Source organism: Pygocentrus nattereri, chromosome 1 (genome assembly GCF_015220715.1).
Source record: "Pygocentrus nattereri isolate fPygNat1 chromosome 1, fPygNat1.pri, whole genome shotgun sequence".
NCBI lineage: Eukaryota > Metazoa > Chordata > Actinopteri > Characiformes > Serrasalmidae > Pygocentrus > Pygocentrus nattereri.
The window spans coordinates 43,394,267-43,421,099 of NC_051211.1; the positions used below are offsets into that span (position 1 = coordinate 43,394,267).

General features: G+C 38.8%; 1 protein-coding gene across 12 annotated transcripts in view; it reads left to right on the forward strand.

Moving 5' to 3' along the window:
• grip1 (glutamate receptor interacting protein 1) overlaps positions 1–26,833 on the forward strand; it is a 391,803-nt gene that overhangs the window by 346,345 nt on the left and 18,625 nt on the right. For 7 of the 12 annotated variants that reach the window (XM_037542052.1, XM_037542023.1, XM_037542033.1 and 4 more), the window contains exons 15-19: positions 8,247–8,316; positions 12,117–12,262; positions 19,677–19,881; positions 21,288–21,427; positions 22,096–22,281. In XM_037542052.1, the coding sequence (XP_037397949.1) occupies positions 8,247–8,316; positions 12,117–12,262; positions 19,677–19,881; positions 21,288–21,427; positions 22,096–22,281 (747 nt within the window). The remainder of the gene's footprint in view (positions 1–8,246; positions 8,317–12,116; positions 12,263–19,676; positions 19,882–21,287; positions 21,428–22,095; positions 22,282–26,833) is intronic. The other 5 variants (XM_037542045.1, XM_037542076.1, XM_017695822.2 and 2 more) reach the window with 2 other exon arrangements.

Consider the following 26,833-nt stretch of genomic DNA (forward strand, 5'->3'; position numbering starts at 1 on the left):
TTCAACACAGTACAATCTGGTCATCTTTGAAAAAAGTTTAGACTCTCCTGCTGCACCCTACCTGTCAATGGAAAGAGACCACTATAGCACCTCTGTTGACCAGATGTTATTTGGAAGGGGAACCACTGTAAGCATACCACTGAAACCGACATGATCATGGGTCAGGTTTTTACTCACCTTTATGTCAATTCTGGGCTGAGAATAGTCCACCTACCAAAAATATCCAGCCAACAGTAGTCTTATGGTCAGAAAGTGACCAGGGATGAAGGGCTAAAGAATGACTACAACAAAGCATGCATGGTAAACAAGGTAGATGTTTCTTATAAAGTGGCCGGTAAGTGTACAGAATGTGTGAAAACCCAAGGAACATTGCTGTGCATGATTCAGTGCTTGCAAGCCGATCCTACAGCAGATGATTTTGTACTCATTTTTGTGCCTCTGTTTCTCCTCTATTGTGTAAGCACTGGCTGTGTTCGCTGACTGCCGACTCCCAATGGCTGGTAAAAAGCAACACTCATTTGTAGCCATAGATACCAGCTGATTCTCCGCTCTCTCTGGAGAGCTCGCTCCGTCTTCTCCTCCCTGTTGTTATCATTTGTTTACCATCATTCTGACTTTCCAGAAGGTCGTTAGAGGCAGCGTTGCTGAATAACGCAATACATTTTGTTCCTGCAGCCGCAGCCCTGCGCGATGAACGCTTGTGGCCTTAGCCAGCTGCTTCATCACTGGTGTGCTTGAATTTTCAAGCCAAGATGATTCATTGCCCATTGTAGTCTCATCACATTCATCGTCTTCTTCAATGCTTTCTCCTTCTCCTTCACAATAACGGTGTCTTGATATGGCCTAGATGAGCTCCCATGCCACTCCCTGTGCGAGTAATTGTGCATTCTTCTTGAGCTTTTATTGCTTATCTGTTAAGAAAAAAAACTTTTCTGATGACCGTGCTGTGTACTTTTTAAAGGAGGCAAATATTAAGGTGAGTAATTAACCATCTGTAGTTAGATTAAAGAAACTGCCCACTCCAAGGAACAGCAAGTAAACTGAACTCTCTCCAACTTTGTAAAGTTTTTTGCTCTCAAACTTTAAGGCCTCTTTAATGAACAGCCTGAGCTTTTGCAGAAACATGCTGTAATACCACTGCTGCAGTAGTGTCTGCAGTCATTTCTGTAAAAAGCAGTCCTCTCCAAACTTCTGTCCAAATCCAGTTTCCCAAGCCCACAGCATCCTTTCAGAGACATTAGGAAATCCATTAAGACTCCTCTGAGATCGTTAGCAGTGTGTTTTGTGCTGCATGGATAGGAGCTGTTATTTTGAACAACGGAACAAGACATGGAAGAGGAGTTGAAGGGAACATCACAGCCTCTGACATTGTGTAAGAAGTATCAAATGCAGCTAGTTCAAAGGAGGCCATCCAGTTCCCAGGGTGCATTGCATCGCATGGAAGACTATCCTCACAGCCACTATGCCTCCTGCAGCTGGCTCATGGCCAAGCGGCTGGGCTCCACATTGTTTGCGTGTGGGGGTGTGCGTGTAAGAGGCAGAAAGAAGAAAAGAACGCTCCACTGCACTGATGTTATTGTGTGCAACATGCTGAGGACACTGCAAACACACTGCGAGGTCGTGCTCTCACATTGCTCCAAGTGGCACCTTATTTATGTGGGCTTTGCTCCTATCCTTTTGTGAAGTGCTTAACACCTCTCTGCTTTATGTCTGCCGACAGGCCATATTTCATCTGAGCCCGTAAAGCCAGACAGAGACAGCTCCCTTGGACCTCTTGCTTGCCTCACTTCAAAAGTGACATCAGTCTGTACTGTCCATATGGAAGAATCTTACTGTGGAATGCATCATATTGCAAAGAGACTGCTTGAATTACAAACTTTTGATTTATGCCACACTGATTTAGGAAGGTGCATTCATGAGTGTTTCATGTTGTCCTAATATATCTTGTTGCCAGCCATTATATACCATAGCCATTATATACGAAATACCACTCCGTACAACATCAGTGTTTCTCTCATTAGCTGACTCATAACACTTAGATGCCTGGCTATTATTTGTTTGTCCTTTGTCACATTGATATACGTTTTACATGATGATCAATTATTTATATCGCTGCTATTGGAACAAAACTTCAAAATGGTAGCTTTACAGTAGAAGGGAAAAACATACTTTACTTTTAATGTCAATTGAACCAGATTTTTTTTTCAAGTCATTTTGGGCCGTTTCTTTTGGGTCATTCATCATGTAAAGCGTGACAGGTATTTTCAAATTATGTCAAAAACTTCCAACTATTTTTCTGTTTGTTTCAATGTGAAGAACTGACTAAAAACATTGAGGGAAAAAATCTAACAACAAATTTTTGCTTTATGTAAAACAAGACTGGCTAACAAAGATTCTCAAGTCTCTGGCATGTGCATGTTATTCAAGTGTTTAGTAGAGATTTTTGGCTGCAAGCATTACAACACAGCTTCAAATAACAAGCCTTTCAGTATAGAAAAAGCTGACAGAGCTGAAGCACTGCATGTAGTAAATGTGCAGTTTCAAGGAAAAAGGCAAAACAACTTAAGTGTTGGTTAGTCAATAGTTTACATATGACTTAAGCTAGTTAGCTAGCACAATAACCAATCCAACTGAAATTTTAGTACATTTTAAAGGAATGTGGTCTACAGTGTACCAAAACTTCAGCTAGAATAGCTGACAACTGACAACAGGTATAATAGCTAATGCTCTAGCTTGAATTTTTGCTATCCAAACTTTGTGCTAGCTAACAATTTCAAGTTTTGCCTTTCCTTTAAACCCCATGTGTCAAACACAAGGCCCGCATGTCAAATAAGGCCCTTGACACAGTCCTATTCGGCCTGCGAAATTATTTAAAATTCACAATTCTTATTAGCCCATTTCACCCTGAGATGCCCTACAGTCCCCAGCATGCACTGCAACATGGTGTGCATTCTGATCCCCTTTCCCCAATGACAATCTATGGTTCAGCGGTTATACACAAACAAACCTTAGTGTCTAGTTCAAGCAAATAGGCAGTTTTTAAAAAAAGACCTAAAACAATTTTTTTTAAGAATAATTTTTGAATAAGTATTCAGTGGCTGTTTTGTTGTTCAGTTTTGGCATATTTTGAATAAACAGTAGCCCATGCTTTTCAAGGAAAAATGTTAAGTAAAAATGAAATATATATAAAATACAGCTGGCCCATGGATTTGCTGAGGTTTTTCAATTTGGCCCTTTTAGTGGTGGAATTTGACACCCCTACTTACAACACTACATTTAGTGCATGTAGTTCTTTATTCTGTCCTTTAGACTGAAGGTTTGTCTATACTGAAAAGTTCATCATTTGAAGCCATATTGAACCTAACACCACTGCAAGCTGTGGAAGAACAGCATTTCAGTAATGACTGCACATGACTAAAAAAAACTGAGAAGTTATACACTCACAGTTACACTACAAACAAAACGTTTTTATCTGTATTGTTAGCCACGATTTAATCAGTTTTGTCAGAGTGGTTTTACTCAGGCTGATATTTTGTGAGCCATAGGTCTCGAGTTGTGTCACGAGGTAAATTGAAGTCATGCGTCAGTCAGCGCACAACCTCCTTTTCTTACAAACACATTGATTGATAGTTACGAATCTGCACTTTAGACAGAATTTCTTTTCCTGTTTTTAAACAAAATGTAAGAATGTTTTGAGGTTTGACACAGCTGACCTAGCAGGGAAAGGTAGCTGATGGAAAACATGGACGTTTTGCATATTTGTTGCTGTGAGCCAAATCCTGTATTACAGTGCATTCTTAGCCTGGAATCTGGAAAGACTCATATGGGCCACAAATCCAGCAACAGCAAGGGAAACATGCTATTTATTACAGTTAGGCCACATAGCAGGTGGAGTGAAGGAAGGAGACAATGACAAATCAGCTTTCCAGCGGGTGCCGGCCAATGAGCCCCCACTGGCTTGTTAACACTCACAAAATGGGAAAGGTCCCTAAAGGTCTCTGAGAGTCAGAATGATTGGGGTCTTCTTTCTCTTTATTAGAGTTAGGGGTCCCTGTAAATGAAGTTTAAAGCTGTGAGATTGTGTTTAAATGTTGTGTTAGATTACTGTGGTTTGTTAAATAGAGGTGACAGGATCAAACCACATTTCTTCGTGGTGGTAAATCTTTAATGCAGTTTCATTGGCTCAGAACGGCCAGAATTCATCAGTCTGAACTGGGAAACAACGTTCCGCTCTCTAATAAACCCATGTTATGGGGTGTCTTCACAGTCATGCTGCACCATGATGTCACCCCATCCCAACCCCCCTTCAGAAAAAGTGATTATTTCCTCAGTCAGAGTCGCCCTGCAAACATTCGGAGATTGAATTGTCGGTTATATAGACCAGTCATTCAGAACTTGTGCTTCTTTCACTTTGACAATTTGTTCTTGGAGAGTCACGCTTGTTGGAACCTAGCTGTCTCTGATTGACAAACCCTGAGGCAATTTCTTCCTCCTGCTCTCTTTGGCTTGGGCACTCTAATCTCCCGCATCTAGATTGAATCATCAACCTTTTTCAATTGAATCCCTCTGTCCTCTGCTTTCTCCGGCCCAACAACTAACTTTCAATGCCACTGGCTTTCTTTACCATATACTGTGATGTTAAGGTTTTTTTTTCAGTTATCTCACTTGTCCCTAAACTGAATTTGCATGGCGCAGCAGTTCCAGTAATGATTCTTCAGCAGTTCCTTCATGTTAGCTTCCTTAAGGGACGAGCTAGATTCATTAGCCAAGAGACCTGAGGCTTATCCTTGCTCTTTCCCCCACTAACCATCTTCCAGACACAGATATTCTCCAGGGAGGTATCCTCAGGAGCTCTTCAAACATGAAATGTTATTGTAGCTCTTATACAAGGCATTAAGGCAAGGCATATTCACTTAATCTTAAAATTAAAAAACTGGAAAGAAGGAAAGAAAACTGGTCCTTCAGCTCAGCATGGTCAGGCCAAAAACACAGAGCTTGCAGGGTAAGCAGAATGCAGACCGTTCCTCCCGCCCATCATCAGCACTCAGCAGGCACCAGTGGGAGACCTCACGTGACCCCTTTTGTAGGCCTGTCTCTTGATGGAAAGTGGCAGCAGCTGGGGTGCTTGGGTTTGTTTACTGAACAGAAGCAGCACAGCGATCTCTTTCCTCCCCGTCTGTGGCTCAATCCATGAAAAATGACTCACCAGTCCTCCATGGAGCTCCCACTGAGTGAAGGACCCAGTGTGCGTCATGGGAATCTGACCAGGCTTCTCCTGACTATGTCTTTTAGCAGTCGGCCTAGCAATCACACTGTTTGTCAAAAGTTTGGGGACGCCTTCCTTTTCAAAATATTATTAAAACAAATGAGTGTTTTTAAATTCAAAAAGAATATATATATATATATATATATATATATATATATATATATATATATATATATATATATATTATTTTTATTTTTTTTTTTTACATATACATATATAGTGCTTTATACACTCCACTCAAGCACATTTACTTCTGCCCTTCAAATGTGGCTACTGCATCTATTGTTCTCTTTTCTCTACATAACATTTCAGTTGGATATTAATACGTGGGCTGGTGCAACATAATCAAATGAAGACTATGGTGGGTTAATTTTTTAAAACAGGGCATCTGTATAACCTGAAGTGACAGAGAAAGAGAAGTCGTCAAATTCTGCACATTTGCTTAGTTCTCTTCTGTCTTTGACTGTCATTAAGAAAAACACTGCAGCCAAGCTGAGGTCAGCCTACTGTTGTGTTAATTTTTTTCTACTGGCCATAATAGCATTCATCAAAATAAACTCACCCTGGACAATAAGTCACATTCCCTCCATGACCTACTGGGCAGACTGCAGAGCACCTTCACCAACAGATTCATTTAACTCCGCTGTAGTAAGGAACGGTACGGGAGATTGTTTGTACCAACAGAGATCGCACTGCAGAACACCTCGTCACTGTGTCGGGACATTATTGTATACTGAGCTGGGCCACCAACTGGACACTATATCTCTCTACTGATTACGTATTGCACTGCCACTTGTTTATACACCAAGGCGTGTTGCACAACTATTAACATATATTATTGTTTACAGTGTACAATCGCTTCATTCCCTGGACATGACATGCACCACTGCATTGTCACCTGTATAATATTTATGTGATTTTACCTACTTATTTTTATACTGTTCATTATATTTTATGGTTGTTATAAAATATATTAAAACATATCTTTACTTGTTTTTCTATTCATGCATCCGTATCATAGCATACAGCAATACTTTTGCTCTTGTTTTGCTCTTTATTGTTTATTTGACTATGCTGCTGTAATAGACTACTTTTCCTCTGGGACTAATAAATGTATGTATGTATGTATCTGTCTTATCTATCTGTCCATCCATCCATCCATCCATCCATCCATCCATCCATCCATCCAATACAAAAAACTTTTTTTTTTTTTTTGAAACTAAAACAAAAACTATTGTTGCACCCTTAAGACTAAGTGGAACTAAACTGAAATAAAAAAAATGAAGAAAAAGCAAAGAAATATTTAAAAACGTATAATATCTAAAATTGTGGAATCATGTTGGATGTTGACTTAATTCAGTAAAATTTTCCCATTTTGTCTCTTTTAGTTATTCTCATTTAGCTATTCTGCTCCTAAACCAGCACAGTGTAGGAAAAGGCAATGTGGGCAGTGAGAACAAGACTGAGAAGGATGGAAACCAGAACAGACTGAACAGAGAAAGTATAGAATGAAAAGAGTATTTAAGAATATAGAGATTGAGAGAGTTCTTGCCAGAGTGCGGAACCTGCTGAAGTCCACCCTGTAATGATGCCTGAATCACATCCAGCTGTTTAAATCATGCTTTTGTTTTAAGAGTTTTGAGGCAGTAGTTTGGAAACTGGCATATCATTATTGTTAAGCAAAATCTGCCCTTCATACCAATGAAGACACTTTCATGAACATGGATGTATCAGTAAATAGCTATTTGTGCTAAAGAACATTTGCAGGTATTTTTTCTAAAATAACAATGAAAATTAAACATGAATCTGAAAAGTTCAAAAAGGATTTTTGTCACACAGCAGCAGAATAACCTGGTACTGATTTACTAGAATAGGCACTAATTACCGCTGCCAGGGGTGGCTTGTCTGCTAAGAGCTTTAATGCAAATGAACACAGGCACTTTATAATAAACATATGACTAGTGTAATATAACCACTTGCTTTAGCTCACATGCTTTTGCAATGAAAGCCTGTTTCCAGATGGGAGAAATGTTTTTTAATCTTTTTTTTATTTCAAACAGTGACTCAAATGGCTTACTTTGTCTTAGTCAGAATAATGAAAAAAAAGAAATTCTGAAAAATTCATTATTATTTTCAAAGAAAGTATATGATTATTTTAACAAGAGCTGAACGACTTTTCAGAAACTGTCATATTGTAAAATTCCCTCTGAGTGAAGGAATTGTATGATTTTGAATGTAAACTCTAAGCTACGTGCACTACATCAAACAATGGCTGGGCATTTCTGCCATGCACGCAGTGCACAGGAATCACAAAGCAAGGATAGCTTTTCTAAAGCAGGGATTGCAGAGCAAAAAAAATCCAGTTGTACTTTTAACATCTGACTAAAAAAGAAAACTGTCAGATCATTATTTATAGAAAACCTGATTTTAGATTGTGCTGTTAGAAGGACCCAAAATGTATTGAAAACTGTTTGCTTTGTTTTTTTGTTTCATTTATCAAATTATGGATAATCTGGCATGTGTGACAGGCAATTATTAGTTTTTTTATCAAAAATAAATAAATGTGTTTGAAAACCACTTCTCTTTGATCCCAAAAAGTGACATGCTAGCACCAAAAATAAGATGTCAAGGCTTTTCACAGGTAATGAATTGCTCATAGTCAGTATTCAGTAATACTGAGTCCTGTAACTCAGAGTTTGTGGTTCCTTACAATATTTTGTGATTTAAGGTGGAAGCCCCTTTAAATGCAGATGCAAAAACATGTACGAGCAGTGATCACTACTTCCCTTTTATAGCTGTTAAAGTGCCATTGAGCCTGTTTAGTACATAATGAAAGCCAATTTTTAACACCAGTTTGTGACGGTGCAAAATGTTAGTAAATCTAGTCCAAACATTTGCACATAATGTAGAAAGGGCAATATAATGTTGTTCTTGCTTGATTTGTTAATGGTTGTTTTGTTTCTGTCTTTCTCTGTCTCAGCTCCATCCAACAGGAAGCCAGGGGATGCTCTCATCATCTCAGACATTAAGAAGGGCAGTGTGGCACACAGGTAACACGTTTCATCAGCTTTATTGCTTTATGTAGAATAAAAGTCGCCCTTTAGTTAAACGATGCAGTCTTCATTTCTGCCACACTGAGATTTGAGTAATTTTTTGTTATTACATAAATGACCCACATTTTGCCATATTACCCTGGACTCTGTGCTGTGCACTGTGCTGCAAACTGTGTGACCCCAAAATGTCCATACAAATAAACTTTCTATTATGTTTGAAGTACAGCACTTTACAGTACCTGTTCACAGTAGAGCTCACACCTGTCGTCCTTAAACCCTATAGACTCCACAGCGCCTTGTCTGCTGTATGACCCCCCACAAAGCCTTTCTTTAAAAAATCCACATCCTACGCTGCCTCTGGCAGTAATCCAGTCACAGCACCTTCCTGCATGACAGCCTGTGTGATTTACAACAGTGTATTACAGTCCTCATTTTTCCTCTGGTGCTGTGTTATTACCCTCACTTGGGGGCAGGTAATTTTTACCGCAGGTAAATATAGTTACGGTATTGTTCAGTGGTTACATGCAGGGGTCTAATCTAACTATAGGATGGAGGGACAAGTTCCCCTTAGCACTTTTTTTATTACAAGACTTACAGAAACACAAATTAGTTTAATTTATTTACTCTTCCAGGAGAGGAAATACATTCGCTTTGTGAAGAGTTTGCTAATGTGGTGTTAATTGACTAGGTGAATACAGTGAGGGGGGACATGTATTCATACACTTCTCTCTTTGTTAATTAAAGTCCAGTGAATATATCCACTTTAAATTTACACAGATAAAGTCTTTTGACTCTTTTGACTTGTTCTTATAACAAAAATGTCTGTATTCATAAGCATATACAAAGATATGTTTGGCAAATGAAACTGATAAAGAAAACAAATATTCAGAATCCACAAATTAATAACATTAGTACTTTGCCATTACTGGTAATTACTGTTTTGAAATGTCTACATTAAGACTATCTTCAATTCCCCCAAGTTCCTTGCAATTTCAAATATACAGAGGTTGCTAACATGATGAATTTTCAATTAAATTCAAGTCAGGGTATGGGCTAGGCCATGCAAGCACCTTCACCTTCTTCCTTAGAAACCAGTCTTGAGTTATTTTGGATGTATGTTTGGGGTTGTTGTCTTAAAACATATTGAGCATCTTGTCTGATGAGATTAAGTAGTAGCATATATACTAGCCCCATTTAATTTATGCCCCTCCAGATCGTACGTTAAAAGTTACGTCCTTGTGGATGCATATAAACACACTGACTTATAGCAAAACGCTCTGTTTGGCCCCAGACAAGTTTTGTAGTTTGTCCCAAAACATTGCTCTGTTCATGTTTCCTTCAAAGATGTGTATTGCCCCAGTACTGTCATGGTTCCATGATTGGTCGTCCCTGAGACATGAGACACATGTGCACACACTGACCCGTAGCGACGCTCTCTGTTGGGCCCCAGACAGGGCTGTACTGATTTGTAGCATGAGTGTGCACTGCAGGAGCATACCAGGGGCCGGGAGCGAATGGCATTGAGTTTAGCCAAGTGATTTAATTAAACGCTCTAAACCGGAAAACGGAGCACAGAGCTGCTGGTTGCATCCAGGCACTCATTCACCGATCCAGAAGGTTTATTCAACATGCAAATGTTGATTAAAGACCTGTGGTGGAAGTCGGTGGTAACGGAGAGTGAGCAGAGGAGCTAGGCTGAATGTGGAGGAGGTTTACCTTTGTAATGAGCTCCCCCCTGCTAACTGTGTGGGGCACTTGTGAATCCTTGCTAATTGCTCCACATTCAGAAGAGATGCTCTAATTTTCTAGGCTGTTACGTAATGCCACATGTGCTTGCCTGATAATGATGTGCGAACAAGAGGAAACTGGGTTAGATTCTCATGTGCGAAAAGCATGGTTATTTAATGTGACAGAAAGCCCAGCGCTGTGATTATGTGGCCATTTGGCATTGCCGCCGACAACTATGCACCTCGTTTCTCCATGATTCAAATCATGCTATCGTGCTGTTTGATAGACCAATTGAGAGAACATTAGCATCTGCCTGAAAGCGACCATGGTTTCAAATTAAAATGCGGCATGATGTGAATGCGGGGCAGCAGCACTTACCTGGCTGGTAATAAAGGGAATTCGTTGACTTATTGCGCTCTGAAATCTGCCTCTGTGCTGTGGACTGGTCCAGCCTGCATGCTGGGGCCAATCCTCTGAATAATGGATGTGTTCTCTGGCTGATCACCTGTTCAGACAAAAATTGTGTGTGTGTGTGGCATAGTGAGGGTGCACAAAGGAATGTTCCCTAAAATGTGAAGATGAATGGTAAATTGTGTAGTGTGTGAGTGTGAATGGTATGTGAGAATCAGGCACAGAAATGTTGCAATCTTCTCTCTTTACATCTTCTCTCTTCACTTGTTTAGTTTCCTGCCAGAATAGCCAGCAAGGAGAACATGTTTATTTTTCAATGTCAGGAAAAAAGCAGAAAATGTATAGAATGTCATTCCAAACTGCTGTATATCGGTTTATAACATTTTGGAAAGAAGTTTTTTTTAAAAGGAAGAACTGCTGGCATGTAATGGAAACCACATTTTTATTTCCCTAATGAAGGTGGTGTCAATCATATCACATTGATATTTCTTGTATGTAACACCACCCCAACAACATATATAATGAAAAAAAAATCTTTCTATTTTTGAAATGAAACCCTTGTTCCCTTGTATTTAACAGTCACACAGTAGCCTCAGTTAATTAATATAATATCAAAATTTTCAGTATTTAGTGTGTCTACCCTTTTCCTTTATTACAGTGTTCATTTTTGCTTTTGGTTTGCAAAGAAACCTGCAGTGATATTTTTCCACACCTCCAAAGTCTTAGAAGTTGGCTACATTTTCTGCTTCTCACAATCCAAATAATCCCAATAACAAACTTAGACTCATCTGTCCATAAAATCTTACTTCAGATCTCAGATCAAGTTTCTTTGTTCTAGTACAACTGTTCTGTTTTTTTAGTCTATTTCCTTTTCTCAGTAAGGGCTTCTTGACAGCTACACATCCTTTCAGGCTCATAGTATTGAGGTGTCGTCCCACAATGGAAGGATGGACAGAACACCTGTAGATGTTTTTAGATCTGAAGTAAGAGTGGAGCTTCTCCTCTCTCTCAAAGATGAGTGTTTAAGTGCTGTCAGTCTGAGGGTGACAATTTTGTTGGTCTACTAGGTCTTGCACGATTGTTAGGAGTTCTGTTTTTTCTGTATCTTTTAATCATTTTTTGAACTCCATTTTTGGAGTCTCTTGTTTTCTTCACTTGGTTATTTTGGCTTTTTCCTTCCTTAAGTTGTGTTATGTAATTTGTGTAAGTTGATTATCTTATATTTAATCTCCACAGAAATATCTTCTGAAAAATAGTTGTACTTAACGGCTATTTTGACTGGAAATTTCTGACTGACTTTCGCACAGTATTGTGTATTTATTCATTGCGCTTATCCAGTAAGAGTGAATTGCAGAATGTGCAAACTGTAGAAGCCAAAATGATGCAAAGTATCCAGCTAGCTGGCAAGGATCTTTGGATTTAACTGAAGAGCCTTATTATAGCGTGATCTAGTTGAATTAAATCAAATGCTGACCTTAAATAATAATAAACAAATAATATGCACAGCGTTTGTTATGGCCTGTATCTTGCTAGTTATGTCCTTTGATGCTTCATATATGGGTTTGTAATTGTAATTTAAAAACTTTGTCTGTGTAACTATGTGGACAGATTGTCTTTGTGTGTCTCATTATCTGTGTGGTACTTGTTGTTTTGCCCAGGACGGGTACACTGGAGCTAGGGGATAAGCTCTTGGCCATCGATAACATCCGCCTAGACAACTGCTCCATGGAGGATGCTGTCCAGATCCTACAACAATGTGAGGAACTGGTCAAGCTCAAGATCCGCAAGGACGAAGACAACTCAGGTACCCCTGGGTCTCTCAACACACAAACACACCCTAGACAGTGCCCTCTTGGGTTAGGGGTGACAGCCTGTCCTCAAAAAGCTCGAGGCTTGCAAAGACGAAAACAAGATGTGTGATTTAAGGGTGGGATGTGCAACAGAAATACTGTATAACATGATATCTCATTTAGTCTGAGATTATATTAGACACAATACACCAGAAAAATTAGGAGTGCTGTATTTACAATATGAAAAAATAAGTATAATGCGTTTGAAATTGTGTTTACCAAATAACTCTTTTAGAAGGAGTAGAAAGGAAAATAATCAAATAATAAGCTAAAAGAAAGGGTAACACTTTACTGAAGTGCAGCAAATGTAAGGCCGTATGATGCATACATAAGCCCTTCATTACAGCTGAAATAAACCAATATAAACATTTATAGAGGCTTATTCTCACAAGTGTCAGTTGTTAAAAGGCATGCATTTGTCTGTTTTGGTGTACAAAACAGATATATGGTGTACACGACAGATGATAAACATCTCTATGGTCTTATGTCAGTTGTCAAAAAAGGTTAATAATAAAGGTGGTATAAGGTGTTTACGTATTTACACTCTCTATAATTGGTATTTTTATGATACATACAGTTGGTCAGTGTTCTGTAACGACAATATACTCAGTAAAGCATATTGTGGCACAATTTATCATGATAGTGATATTATATAAACATAATGCTCCCATGTTATGCGGTTCTTTTCAGTTCTGGTGGACAAATTATTTTCTACTTTAGACTTTGAAAAATACCAACACTGCTATTAACAAAAAGAAAATGGAATTAAAAACTTCCTGAAGGAGAGCAGCAGTTTCAGAAAGTGTTGTTGTGATAGCTGTTTCTTCCAGCTTGCAGGAAATATATGCATTGATGCAGCCGCCCAGTGGTGGGTGTTTACAGGTCCAGCTACTGTCCATTCCTCCAGAGCTCTTGCAGTGCTTTTGGCCTTGCCTTGGCCCCCTGCTCACACTGTATCTGCTGCAGTGCAGCAAGTTCTAATCCTCCTTTCTTTCTTCCCTAAGCCCTAATACTGTTACTATTGTGCACACAGGAAAATGAGTTTAATCAGTCCAATTAAACACTCACTTGCTTCAATTAGCCAATTAGAACTCCCCCGAGTGCTTTCTTTCTGGCTGGGAATGGAGGTACAATGAGCTCGCAGTTCACAGTAGGGTTCTGTTCTTATCTCTGTTCCTGCCGTTTACGTACAGGCCATATAATCAGTCAGATGATGTCAGAGCTTATTAATAAAGGGTAAGATTGCATGAGCCTGGCTCAAGAAAGGTAATGACATGTATTAGTTAAAATGAGAGCTGGTTAACTCTTAAGCCCGTTTTACACCAGATGTGCTTGATGCACTACAAACAGTACACACAGTACAGTGGTTTATTCACTCTAACACGAAGGTTTCGCATACTTCAAGTGCAAAAATACACATTTTGTCTCTTTTTTTGAGGCTTACGAGCATTGCTACTGTCCAGAAACAGTACACAATTCATTGCTTCTTGCTGTATTGGAAAAATCTTTGTCCAAAACAAAAAATTAATATTGTGATGATAATTAAAAATTAATATTTCAAGTTGTAGCAGCAGCATTACACAAGTATAAACTTAGAAAAAGTTCTAGTGTAACTACAGGATCAGCCAATCAGAGCCCCTTTCTAGTACAGTGAGGAAAATCAGTAACACCCTGCGAGTTTCTAAGTTCTCCCACTTAGAAATCATGGAGGGGTCTGAAATTTTCATCTTAGGTGCATGTCCACTGTGAGAGACATAATCTAAAAAAAAAAATCTGGAAATCACAATGTATGATTTTTAAAATAATTTATTTGTGTGTTACTGCTGCTCAAGTATTTGAACACGTGTGAAAATCAATGTTAATATTTGGTACAGTAGCCTGTGTTTGTAATTACAGAGGTCAAACGTTTGCTGTAGTTTTTCACCAGGTTTGCACACACTGCAGCAGGGATTTTGGCCCATTCCTCCACACAGATCTTCTCCAGATCAGCCAGGTTTCTGGGCTGTCGCTGAGAAACACAGAGTTTGAGCTTTTCTATAGGGTTTAGGTCTAGACTGGCTAGGCCACTCCAGAACCTTGATATACTTCTTATGGAGCCACTTCTTGGTTATCCTGGCTGTGTGCTTTGGGTCATTGTCATGTTGGAAGACCCAGCCACGACTCATCTTCAATGCTCTAACTGTGGGAAGGAGGTTGGTCCCCAAAATCTCGCAGTACATGGCCCCGGTCATCCTCTCCTTAATACAGTGCAGTCGTCCTGTCCCATGTGCAGAAAAACACCCCCAAAGCATGATGCTTCCACCCCCATGCTTCACAGCAAGGATGGTGTTTTTGGAATGCTACTCATCATTCTTCGTCCTCCAAAACGGCGAGTGGAATTAAGACCAAAAAGTTCTATTTTGGACTCATCTGACCACAGAACTTTCTCCCATGACTACTCTGGATCATCCAAATGGTCATGGGCAGACTTAAGATGGGCCAGGACATGTGCTGATTTAAGCAGGGGAACCTTCCGTGCCATGTATGACTTTAAACTATGACGTCTTAGTGTATTACCCACAGTAACCTTGGAAACAGTGGTGCCAGCTCTCTTCAGGTCATTGACCAGCTCCTCTCGTGTAGTTCTGCGCTGATTCCTCACCTTTCTTAGGATCATTGATACGCCACGAGGTAAGATCTTGCATGGAGCCCCAGTCCGAGGGAGATTGACAGTCATGTTTAGCTTCTTCCATTTTCTAATAATTGCTCCAACAGTTGATCTTTTTTCACCAAGCTGCTTGGCAATTGCCCTGTAGCCCTTTCCAGCCTTGTGGAGGTCTGCAATTTTGTCTCTGGTGTCTTTGGACAGCTCTTCGGTCTTAGCCATGTTAGTAGTTGGAGTCTTACTGATTGTGTGGGGTGGACAGGTGTCTTTATGCAGCTAACGACTTCAAACAGGTGCTTCTAATTTAGAATAATAAGTGGAGTGGAGGTGGACTTTTTAGAGGCGGACTAACAGGTCTTTGAGGGCCAGAATTTTTGCTGATTGACAGGTGTTCAAATACTTATTTGCAGCAGTAACACACAAATAAATTATTTAAAAACTCATACATTGTGATTTCAAAGATGAAAATTTCAGACCCCTCCATGATTTCTAAGTGGGAGAACTTGCAAAGTCGCAGGGTGTTCAAATACTGATTTTCCTCACTGTAGCTAATAGTTAATAGCTGTTCCTAGATGCTGTCTACATAAAGTTTATTTTATTTGTAAACAGAAAAAATATGTTTGCAGGTGTTATTATCCATTACTGGGAAATAAAAACAAAACAAATACAAGCATAAAAAAGTGTCGTTTCATCAGTACAGTATGTCTGTGTGAGGTAGTGTTGTGTCACGATGCAGTTTGGGCTTACTGTGTGGGCTGCATCACTTCTGGTGTAATATCAGCACTAAAATTTATGGTTTTTAGCTGTGAATGAAATTAAACAAACTGAGAAATTCTCTCAGAAGTGTGGATAGATTCAATTCAGTAGATACCACAGTTGTTGTAACTCAAAGCAAAGACATGTTTTTCGTTATTGATTTGTGTATAGTAATTTTTTACCATGAATTTTTCACTTCATGACAACAAAAACAGGAAAAGGTGCAGACTCAAAACTGTTGAAACAGAATGTAAATGTAATTCATTGTGCAACTAACTATATAATTAAATATGTAATTTTGTCATTTCTTTTGAATAATATAGGAAACAAAATTAATAGCTACTTATTAATTAATAATCTGAATCTTTTACTGTTTTGTATCGTTCCCAAAATATGTCAGTACTGTGATGCACTGAAGTCGCTGAATGTGTTTTGATCTGCATGGGATGAGGGCACTGTGGGGCGTTTTCACTGTACTGTCAAATCCGGCATCAATCCATACTTATATAGATCATCTTCAGAGACGACCTTGTTTGACTGGAAGGTTCCTTTGTTTATTTTCTTGTAGTTTGGAAAATTATCAAAGATTAGAATAAGTGACAAAAATAAATAAGAGAAAGTGCGCAAGTGATTACTAAGTGGGTCTTGGCTTAGATGTACTGTTCTTTATAAACCTAGAATTAGAATAGAAAGGTTCTTCACACTTGTAAGCCTTATTTCCAAAAATGGTTCAATCCAAACAATCATGCTCCACTCTTTATTTTTAAGAATGTAGGTTTTTCCTCCTCTTCCACAGAATGATATTGCTGACAAGCCAGACTCTTCTAACACAGTCAATGATTATGTTCTTCTCATCATTAATGGTTGAAAACACACTTTGCCTGCTGCAGTTTTTCTGAGCTGAGCAGCAGAGCTGTAGTCTGAAGGTGCTGTGAGCTTTCCCTGCCTCATTAGTATGGGTGGGATGCAGGACGATGAGATGACTGACCCGTGGGGGGATCTACAAGCCTGCTCTCACTCACTCTATCTCTCTCTCTCTGTGTCTCTCTCTCTCTCCCCTTGTCCTTCCTGTTCTATCTAGATGAGTACAAAATTCACAGGTTGGCAATTGACCTTTGCAGTCGGCAGAGTGTGTTTTGTGTGGTTATGGGCTCCAGTGGAGAAACTCTGCTCTTCTTTCTAATCCCAGCTCGTATCGAGTTTGAGTTTCTGACTTTCACCCAAAGCTGAGGACTATTATTTATAGTTCTAAATAGACTTGACTGTTAGCCAGCTGCCTTGGAGAATACATTTTTAGCATAACTTCTAATTAAAATATCATGTGATATTGAATGTATTTGAAAGTGCAGACACAAGCCATCAAACATTTGGGGACATATTGCCCTCTAAATAATGTTTGATTTTCTCTGCCGTTTTTCAATTACACTCTTTCAAACAAATGCCCCAAAAGGGTTCTTTGGTGCTGTGCTATAGGAAAAAACACTTTTGGTACTTTAAACTTTTCAGTGCATGATGCTGAATGCTTCGGTTTTTCAGTATCTTTTTTTTTTTTTTGGTCACATTGGTCAGTTCCCACTCGCCGACTAGGTTTCCTCTTATTACATGATGCTGGGAAGCTTGGGGGGTGAAGACTTGCATGCACTTCCTCTGAAGCACCACCGCATTTTTTTAAAGTGATGATAATGCAGTTGGACAGCTTAACATGCTAGGAGGAGAACTATAAAGGTCAATTCTTTTATATCAGATGGCTGTGTTGGCAGGCATCATGCTCAGTGATGAGAGGAAGGAACATCCTACTCACCCAGAGAGTCCAGCTATGCCCTCATGGACTCTTGGTCATGGATGGCTGTGGTATCGCCAGGAAAAGACTCACGATTTTCCTGAAATTGCAGCCAATGCTTAGATGGTTGTGGCTCTCAGGACCCCATTGGCTTCTGTTATAACTGTGATTTGTCTATGTTATTGTTAATGGTATGTCTCCACATGCCACACATAGAACAGTTCAGTTGAAAGACGCCTAGTCCATTAAAGAACTGAAAGTGGTTCTTATATGGCATTGCACCAAAGAACCCGTTTGGCACCTTTATTTTTAGAAGTATGAAAAAATACTTTTGTTAAGAGTTATGGGCTAGCAATTACATTATATGTTGTTAAAAGGAAATTAGATGTCCTTATTCATCAGATAAAACCACTCAAGATTAAACACCTTAAAGATGTAGTGACATCACAGCAAAGAGATTAAGTGGGTGGGCTTTAGCATCATTCCTAATGTAGACACAAATGCATAGTTACAAATCTTATATCAATATGTTGATTTGTATTAACAACGATAAGTTAGATATTCCCAAACCTTTGACAGTGTAGATCCAAAAAAATGCAGCCCAGCCCTTGACTGATGGGTTTTGATTTGGCTCGTCATGCGGAACCTCGCGGAGTTTCACTGTGCAGAAATGACTGCTCTTGCTGCTGACGTATCTGGGTCTGCATGAAAGTGGCTGTCATGTCTGCATACGAGTGTTTAGTTGAACATGCTGGCCCGTACATGCATTTCCTTTTTCCCCGTGTCTGCTCTCTGTCAGGATACATAATTATAACTCCAGTCGACTGTGCTCCACCTTATCCCCTCAGCTTTTTTCCCTCTTCTCTGTCAGGTCTGTGGTGTTAGGCACATTGCGGCTCTTTTGAACCCAGTGATAGGCATGCTTTGTAATAGAGCACTGAAGCTATATTCCTCCTCACTACTTCTACTGGGAACTGTGCCTTCTGCAAGCTTGTGTTTTTGCTCTGTATTTTTCCAATGAGGATTTTTCCTGAACATCCCTCTCCCGCCGTCATATTTTCCAAATCCGTTACTTTAATTTTTTCCCTCAGATTCTCATTCTTAATCCCTTCCTTTCATTTTCTTCTCAGTTTCTGTTTTTTGACCTCAATTAAAACCCTTTCTCCTTTTAATTTTTTTCTTAGTTTTGTTTCCCTTTATTTTCCTTTTTTGCTCTGTTCTTACCTTTATTACTTTTTAAATCCTGCCCCTTCATCTTTTTCCTCACCGTCAAGTAGGGATGCTCCAGTCGGCTGCTGATTTTCTGAAATCGGACATTTAATAATTTGATCTGTAGCCTCTCAAATGCCATTTTTGCACAAGGCAAAAAGCATAGGTCAAAAAACACATTAACGTCATTGCCAATATTACCACAACAAGGTGTGTAATTTTGTAATAAAAGTATATGAGAAGTCACTTGTGGTCTTTAGCTAAAACATGTAACACCACAACATGTATTATTAGACCTCAGTATCTAAAAGAATATGGACAGAGAAATGGTATGAAAATTCAGTACCACTTTACAAAAAGACTACCGTTATTAAGGATATATGAATGGTTAAAATTAGCTTGATAGTTATTAATTAGTCAAAGTCAAGTTTACTTATATAGCGCTTTTTACAACAGGAGTTGTCACAAAGCAGCTTTGCATAACAATCTGGTTCCAGGCCCCCATGAGAAAGCCAATGGTGACAGTGGCAATTAGGTCATTAACACTTTAAAAAAACATTAATAAGTGGTTATAACCCTTTAAACAAAGGGCAACAGTGACCTGTTTCTTGCCAAATAGTGAGCTCATTTTCATCTGTACTGTTAAACCTCAAATCTTACTGGTTACCCTTATTACAATTGTACTTATTACTTATTGCCATCTCAGCGTTATACCTGCCAGCATCATCAGATGTTCATATTCATCAGATATAACTTGTCACCGCTGTTATAACTGCTTATTCGTGTTTTAAAAATATTTATGACTTGTAAGTTGACTACTTTCATGTGCTTAGAAAAAGCTGGTATTTTATTTAAAAAGCCTTATTAGAGCATCCCTACCATCAACCCCAACCTCCTCCTCCTCCCTGTACCCCCTTTGCTCTCTCTCTGTCCGGTGTTGTGAGGGCTGTCTCCGTTCTGCTCTCTGCCCCTCTGCGAGGTGTCCTGCGTGCAGACCGTGTTGATATGGACGCCCGTGTGCTGTTGGCCTGTGTTGCAGACGAGCAGGAGAGCTCTGGGGCCATCATCTACACGGTGGAGCTGAAGCGCTACGGGGGCCCTCTGGGCATCACCATCTCCGGCACCGAGGAGCCCTTCGACCCCATCATCATCTCCAGCCTCACTAAGGGCGGCCTGGCCGAGAGGTACAGCTGCCTAGCCCCCCAAAATGCAAACCCAGATGGCAAGAGATTTTACCGTTTTGATCACCGTCAGTGATCTTCAGAAGGGGTCTGATCTCACAGTGATTTGATTCAGTTACAGTTCTTTAGGAAACTGATCAATGCATCATAATATATTTACTATGATTCAGTTCACATAAATTGTTTTCACAGTAGTGGAATATAGACAATAAAAGCTGTTTTTAATTTCAATATTTGGAAAAAAATGTTTTGTGTGTAAAATGTAGTATGTATGCAGTACCAGTCAAATCTTTGGACATTCTAAATTAATGAATGTTTTAATCATTTCAAATGCTTATGCTTATACAAACATGAGTAGTTGCTTGAGATATCAATCTATTTATACAAGCTTTCAAAACATTTCAATGGGTCCCCTGCAAATAGTAGTTTCCAGCACCCAGGATATGTGGCACTTCAAGTCTGTTGGAAAAGCATATCAGGTGGCTCCTCCTGAAGCTGCTTGAGAGAATCATCAAAAGTATGTAAAGCTGCATCAAAGCAAAGAGTGTCTACTTTGAAGAATCTAAAATTTAAGACGGTTCTAAATAATTTAACACGTTTTTGGTCACTGCATAATTCCTTATGTGTTCTTTGGTGAACCATGACTGTTAGAGCTAGGCCTTCAGTTCAGGCCATAAATGACAAAACTCAGTCCTTGTATTTTATGTAAAGCTTGTAACAGACATAAGTGCATATATTTTACCTTAAATGTAGCAGTTGTACAGTGACTTGTTCATTAAAGAGACTTGACATAGAGCTGCTTCCATTTTAAACCCCTGACATTTTGAAACCTGGTTAGACTGTCGCTCATGTTCACAGTCAGTAACATATCTTGGATTTCCAGAATTCCTGTATTATTTTTCCCCCACACAATTGGTCCCACCCATTTTATATCAAAAAGGAATTGGTTGATTCCACTGTCAATTCCTAATTATGTTGATTATCTCAAATGTAAGGCCTTCTGCTCAGCTCCTGAAGTCCTCACCAGTGGGAGAGCTTGCTTAGCTTTATCTACTTAGATACGAGAAAAAAAAAAAATTCAGATTGGACATTTTGTCAGTGGGTGTTTCAAGATCTTAACCCTCATTTCCAACCAAGCAATGCATCATTATAGACATCTATTTTTAATTCCCAGATATCATTAGGCATTCTTTGAAGACCCCGAAGGCCCTGAGGGTTCCCCACTTTCTGTTTCATAATTTTGATGTCTAAGCATTTGACTGGTGCTATGCGTCTCAGATAATACTTGGACAGCTGCCATGTTTAGGAGGTCATGCTGTGCAGGGATTGTGATGTCTTAGCACTGGTGCTCTGAAGGGTTTCACTGTGTGAAGTGTATGAATGTTGACGGGGCTGTATGCTGTGGACAGGACGGGTGCGATCCATGTTGGAGACCGCATCCTGGCCATCAACAATAACAGTCTGAAGGGCAAGCCCCTGAGCGAGGCCATCCACCTGCTCCAGATGGCTGGAGAGTCCGTCACACTCAAGATCAAGAAGCAGGGAGAACGTGAGTACCAGAGCGTTCACACAGTCAACACTTGCAAAGGTCTATGTGTCCCTCTCACACACACAAACACAATTGTTTATACCTTGTCAGTAAGAGTCTGAGTTTATACCTTGTCATACTTGTATTGAGAATGTATTATACAGTGGGGCAAAAAAGTATTTAGTCAGCCACTGATTGTGCAAGTTCTCCTACTTAGAAAGATGAGAGAGGTCTGTAATTTTCATCATAAGACTTACAGGAAACATTTGACCTCAATTAACCTTGTCATTGCCAACAAAGTTTATGTTACAAAGTATTGAGTTGAACTTTTGTTATTGACCAAATAATTATTTTCCACCATAATTTACAAATAATTTCATTAAAAATCCTACAGTGTGATTTCCTGGATTTTTTTTCTCATTTTGTCTCTCATAGTTGAAGTGTAACTATGATGAAACAGACCTCTCTCATAACCAAATAGAAGTGATTTTGGTATCAAAATCTTTGAATCAGATTGAAGTGTTTACGTCTCCATAGGTCACTGGATAAAGTAAACTAAGAGTGATTTGCAGCTCAAAGATACAAAAACATATAACCTTTTATGATATGATGTTTAAAATAATGAATTAGGCTCAGTACCCTTTGGCTCAGAACTCTGTGTGTGGTTGTGTGCATGTATGCGTGTGCAGTGGTGAGTCCTAAGCAGCCGTCTGTGTCTGGGCGTCTGGGGGAACTGAGTGATGTGGAAGATGAGAATCAAAGTGGTCAGAAAGCAGGCAAATTATCAGACATTTACTCCACCACCATCCCCAGCGTGGACAGTGCTGTAGAGTCCTGGGATGGCTCTGCAATCGACACCACCTTCAGCACCCAGGGTGAGCATACATGCACGAGAGAATATAATTTTCAAATTTGTATGAAAACATTCACGCTTGCATTCATTATTTAGTCTATTTTTATGACTCATTATTTTTATGAAAACTGCTGCATTTATTACGCATAATTATGTAAGCTGCAAATAGAAATGTTAACTGTAGGCCTTATAACTGTGGGCAAGCTTCCAGCTTCATTCATTTTAATAAAGACTCATCAAATATCTTTTGTGTAGCGCTCCCGGTTTAGGCAATTTAATTTAGTTTTCTTGTTATAATTCATTCATTGGTGTTAGACCAGTATGCAAGTACAATTGTAGATAATAAAAATCTGAAGAAAAGAATGATTTTCTCTACTTTCAGTTTTTTATTTTTTGTTTTGCCATGTATGAGACTTGAAGAGCATTTCACCATGGAAAGTCCAGGACGTTTTAATGTCCAAGACCTTTTAATGAACTTTTTGTGTTAGAATTGATTCATTAATACAGTTCAGTATGTTAGCACCAGCAATACACATCACTGTTGTTTGAACAAAACCTTGTATCTCTAAAATGGTAACTTTACTGTAGAAGGAAAAAATATATGTTACTTGCAATGCAAGTCAATGGAACCAGACTTTCCAAGTCATCATTCTCCAAGGCCATTTCTTTTGGTCCGTTCGTCAAGAAATTTATACACAATGTGAAGAGCTGACAGGGATTTTCAAATTATATCAAAAACTGAAAAACTCAAAAATCATTTTGCTTTGAGTGAACCTATAACTTAATTATGTTTATTTTATTAAAATTATTGAACATTCTAATACATCATTACAGAACCTAAAACTTTACCAAATGTTTGCTTTTTTTTTTTTTTTATTTTAGCTCATTTTGAGCAGAACTCAAAAACACTAGCAAGTACATGACTAGCAAACACAGCTTTGAATAGATGTACACACAAAATAATTATATTTTCATGAAAGCACAAAAATGTTTACTTAATTGTTGAAAATCTGTGTTTCAGTAGTGATAGTTTGTAACACTACTCACTGATTTTCCAACTTTTGGACACATTTTCTTTAAAACAGAGAGATCTAACTGTTCACCATGTGGTCATGAGGGACAGGGATGCAGTCTCACTTCCTGCTCTAAAATGCAGAGTTGTGGCTAAAATTAGGCTCTGGCTAAAACTCTGTTTTGGTAGTGACATTAAAACTTGGGACAGCTTTTTTTTTTCTCATCCTCAATCTAAATTGTTCAGTTCAAGAGTCAATCAATCAAAATTTGATTTTAAAAACATGGATTTTTAAAAATTAAATATTAAAGTATTAAGTATTATTTTTAAAAGTTTTAGGGTTTGGGACAAACACCCCAAAGTACCTTATAAATGATTTTGTATGTACTCTATATTGCCAAAAGTATTTGCTTGTCTGCCTTCACACGCAAATGAAATTGAGTGAGATCCCATTCCTAATCCATAGAGTTTAATATGATGTTGGGCCACCCTTTGCAGCTATAACAGCTTCAACTCTTCTGGGAAGGCTTTCCACAAGGTTTAAGGTGTGTGTTTATGGGAATTTTCGACCATTCTTCCAAGAAGCACGTTTGTAAGGTTAGACAGTGATGTTGGACAAGAAGGCCTGGCTCACAGTCTCCACTCTAATTCATCCCAAAGGTGTTCTATCTGTTGAGGTCAGGTCTTCCACACCAAACTTGCTCATCCATTTCGTTATGGACCTTGCTTTGAGCACTGATGTGCAGTCATGTTGGAACAGGAATGGGCCATTCCCAAACTGTTCTCACAAAGTTGGGAGCATGAAGTTGTCCAAAATCTCTTGGTCTGCTGAAACATTAAGAGTTCCTTTCACTGGAACTAAGGGGCCGAGCCCAAATCCTGAAAAACAACCCCACAGCATAATCCCCCCTGCACCAAACTTTACACTTGACACAATGCAGTCAGACAAGTACCGTTCTCCTGGCAACCGCCAAACCCAGACTCATCCATCGGATTGCCAGATGGAGAAGCGTGATTTGTCACTCTAGAGAACATGTCTCCACTGCTCTAGAGTCCAGTGGTGGCGCTTTACACCAATGCATTCTACACTTTGAATTATGCTTGGTGATGTAAGGCTTGGATGCAGCTGCTCAGCCGTGGAAACCCATTCCATGAAGCTCTCTATGCTGTTCTTGAGCTAATCTGAAGACCACATGAAGTTTGAAGGTCTGTAGCAATTGACTTCAATGATTTGGATGGATGACTGAATACTTTTGGAAATATAGTGTATTTAGCTTATTACTATTTCAATTCATGCCTTAAGTTTAAATAGGTAATAACATAAACCTTGTAAGTATCTGTGGTCTGAATATTTATTTGTTGTTTATAATATTTTTTACTGTGTGGCTACAGTTTGAACTAATTTGCTAAAATGGTTCATATATATATCATATCACTGCTGGCTGAATTTAACCATTTTAGATAATAGAAATCTGAAAAAGATAATTTTCTTTTTTCCCTTTAAGGCTGCTCTCAGATCTCTTTAACGGCTAGATGGAAGTTGAAAAGCATTTGCCTCTACTCTTTTGTCAGATTGAACCATGTGATTCAAAGGCCCTGTTGGTGTCATGAAGCAACATATTGTTAAGCCTTCAAGGGAAGCACCCCAGATAACAGAAAGCATTAACCATCCAATCCATCTCTGGCAGCTGACCTTTCATAAAAACTCATGTCAGAAGACTTCACAGTCACCATGGCTGTCTTTATTGTCATTACTCACAATTAGCCTTCAAATTTGTAGCCATCTGGTCACATTAGAGTGTCAGATTTCTTCTGAAATCTACACAGTTGTAAAATAGGCTTGTTTTCCAAATAATTTCCTCCATGGATAAGGGGTTTAAAGAGCCCATATCCTTATATACATATTTTCTTGTATTTTTTTCTCCTGAGAACTTATAACATTTGTTCATGTTTATATAATATATTTTTACATGACTATTTTCCAACCTTTTTCCTTTAGAATTTATCAGGCTGACTTTGGTATTGTGCCTATAAGACTGGTGTACATTGACTGGCTTCTATTTTGTTTATTATTTCATTTCAGTCTGGAGTCACCTTCTCATTCTCCAGCTTCTTTTTAAAATTTTCCCATTCCACCCTAAATGGTGCAGCAGGCACCATTTAAGGCAGAACAGGAAAATTATCATTAATTCTTATTCTTCAGCTTCTCGTTCAAATTCTCCTATACAAAGAGTCGCCAAGCAATGACATTCAGGGGCTCTCTCCCCTCTGATGTGACCTGGAACAACATGTCCAGACCAGCTTGGCCTTCTCTTCAGTTTGCTTCGTGTTGCCGCTGTTGTTAAAATTGTGACATTTTGAGCTGCGGGAAAGTAAGGAGTGGGGGCCACCTTGTTTTGGTTACCTTTTTTCCTGCGTTCCAATGAGAAGCTGACTTCCACTTCATGAATTTTTAGTGTTTGTCAGTTTTACATTGCAGATTAAACATATCAGGAAACCAGCTGGAGTGATTATAAATGCAAATAAATCCATTTGTCTCGAAATTATCCATGTTCATTGTAACTCTTTCTTCTTGCCTTTCCATTAGCTACAAGCTAGGCGAGACTGGTATGTGACCAACAGTAATAACATCAGTCTTCAGGGTTAAAGGGTGAATTAGCAGTTATACATTAACTCCAGTGTTTAAGAGCACTTATTGTTAAAACTGTGTTAGAATGATCACAAGAGCTTTATTTTACTGCAAAGGAGGATTCCTTTATTTTTACCTAATTCTGCTGTGGAGCTGCAACAGGGCAGAAGAAGAACCGTATGTTGCCGACACCTTGTCTATGTAAATGTGTTGTTTTTTCATGACATCAGAAACAGTTCAAAACGGGCTGTTTTTGCAACTTATTTTCTCTACTTGGATTCAATAAACTAAGAAGTATATAAGAACTTTTACCATTGCTTATATACTACATCAAACACTTTTATTTCAATTAAGTGAAGGAAATTAATTTGTTCATGAAATGAGCCCTTTAACCCTTCAATACTAACAAATATATCCTCATACTGATAATTATATTAAATAAACTCCATTACAAAAGCTGTCCTTACTAGTCTCTTCTGCCCTCTGTCTGTGTGGGTGAGCATTTTATTTTGCTAAGTGGTAATTGCTTATGTGCAAAGGGATACACATAACTTTTCAAAGATTTCATATCAGTAATGTGTGTGTGAATTGAAATTAGTCTTTTGAGTCTGCAAAATCTTCTTGGTCAAATCTAATCATGTGCCTCAGAGAGAATGGTAGGCAGGCAGATATATAGAGAAAATGTTCATGTTCTATTAACTGATAATGGCTGGCATTATTATACCCACAAAGGGACAGTGCTATGCTCTAATACACATCTTAAGGCTGGGAAAGATTGCAATTAATTGTAAGATTTGATCATCCAGAGCTCTTTGTTACTAATTAGTCTCATTTTATATGTAGGCTTATATCTAGGCTCATCACTGAACATCATGTGAACTAAACATAATGTTTGTAAGGAAAAGAAGGGAAATTTGCTGCATTATCATTTTA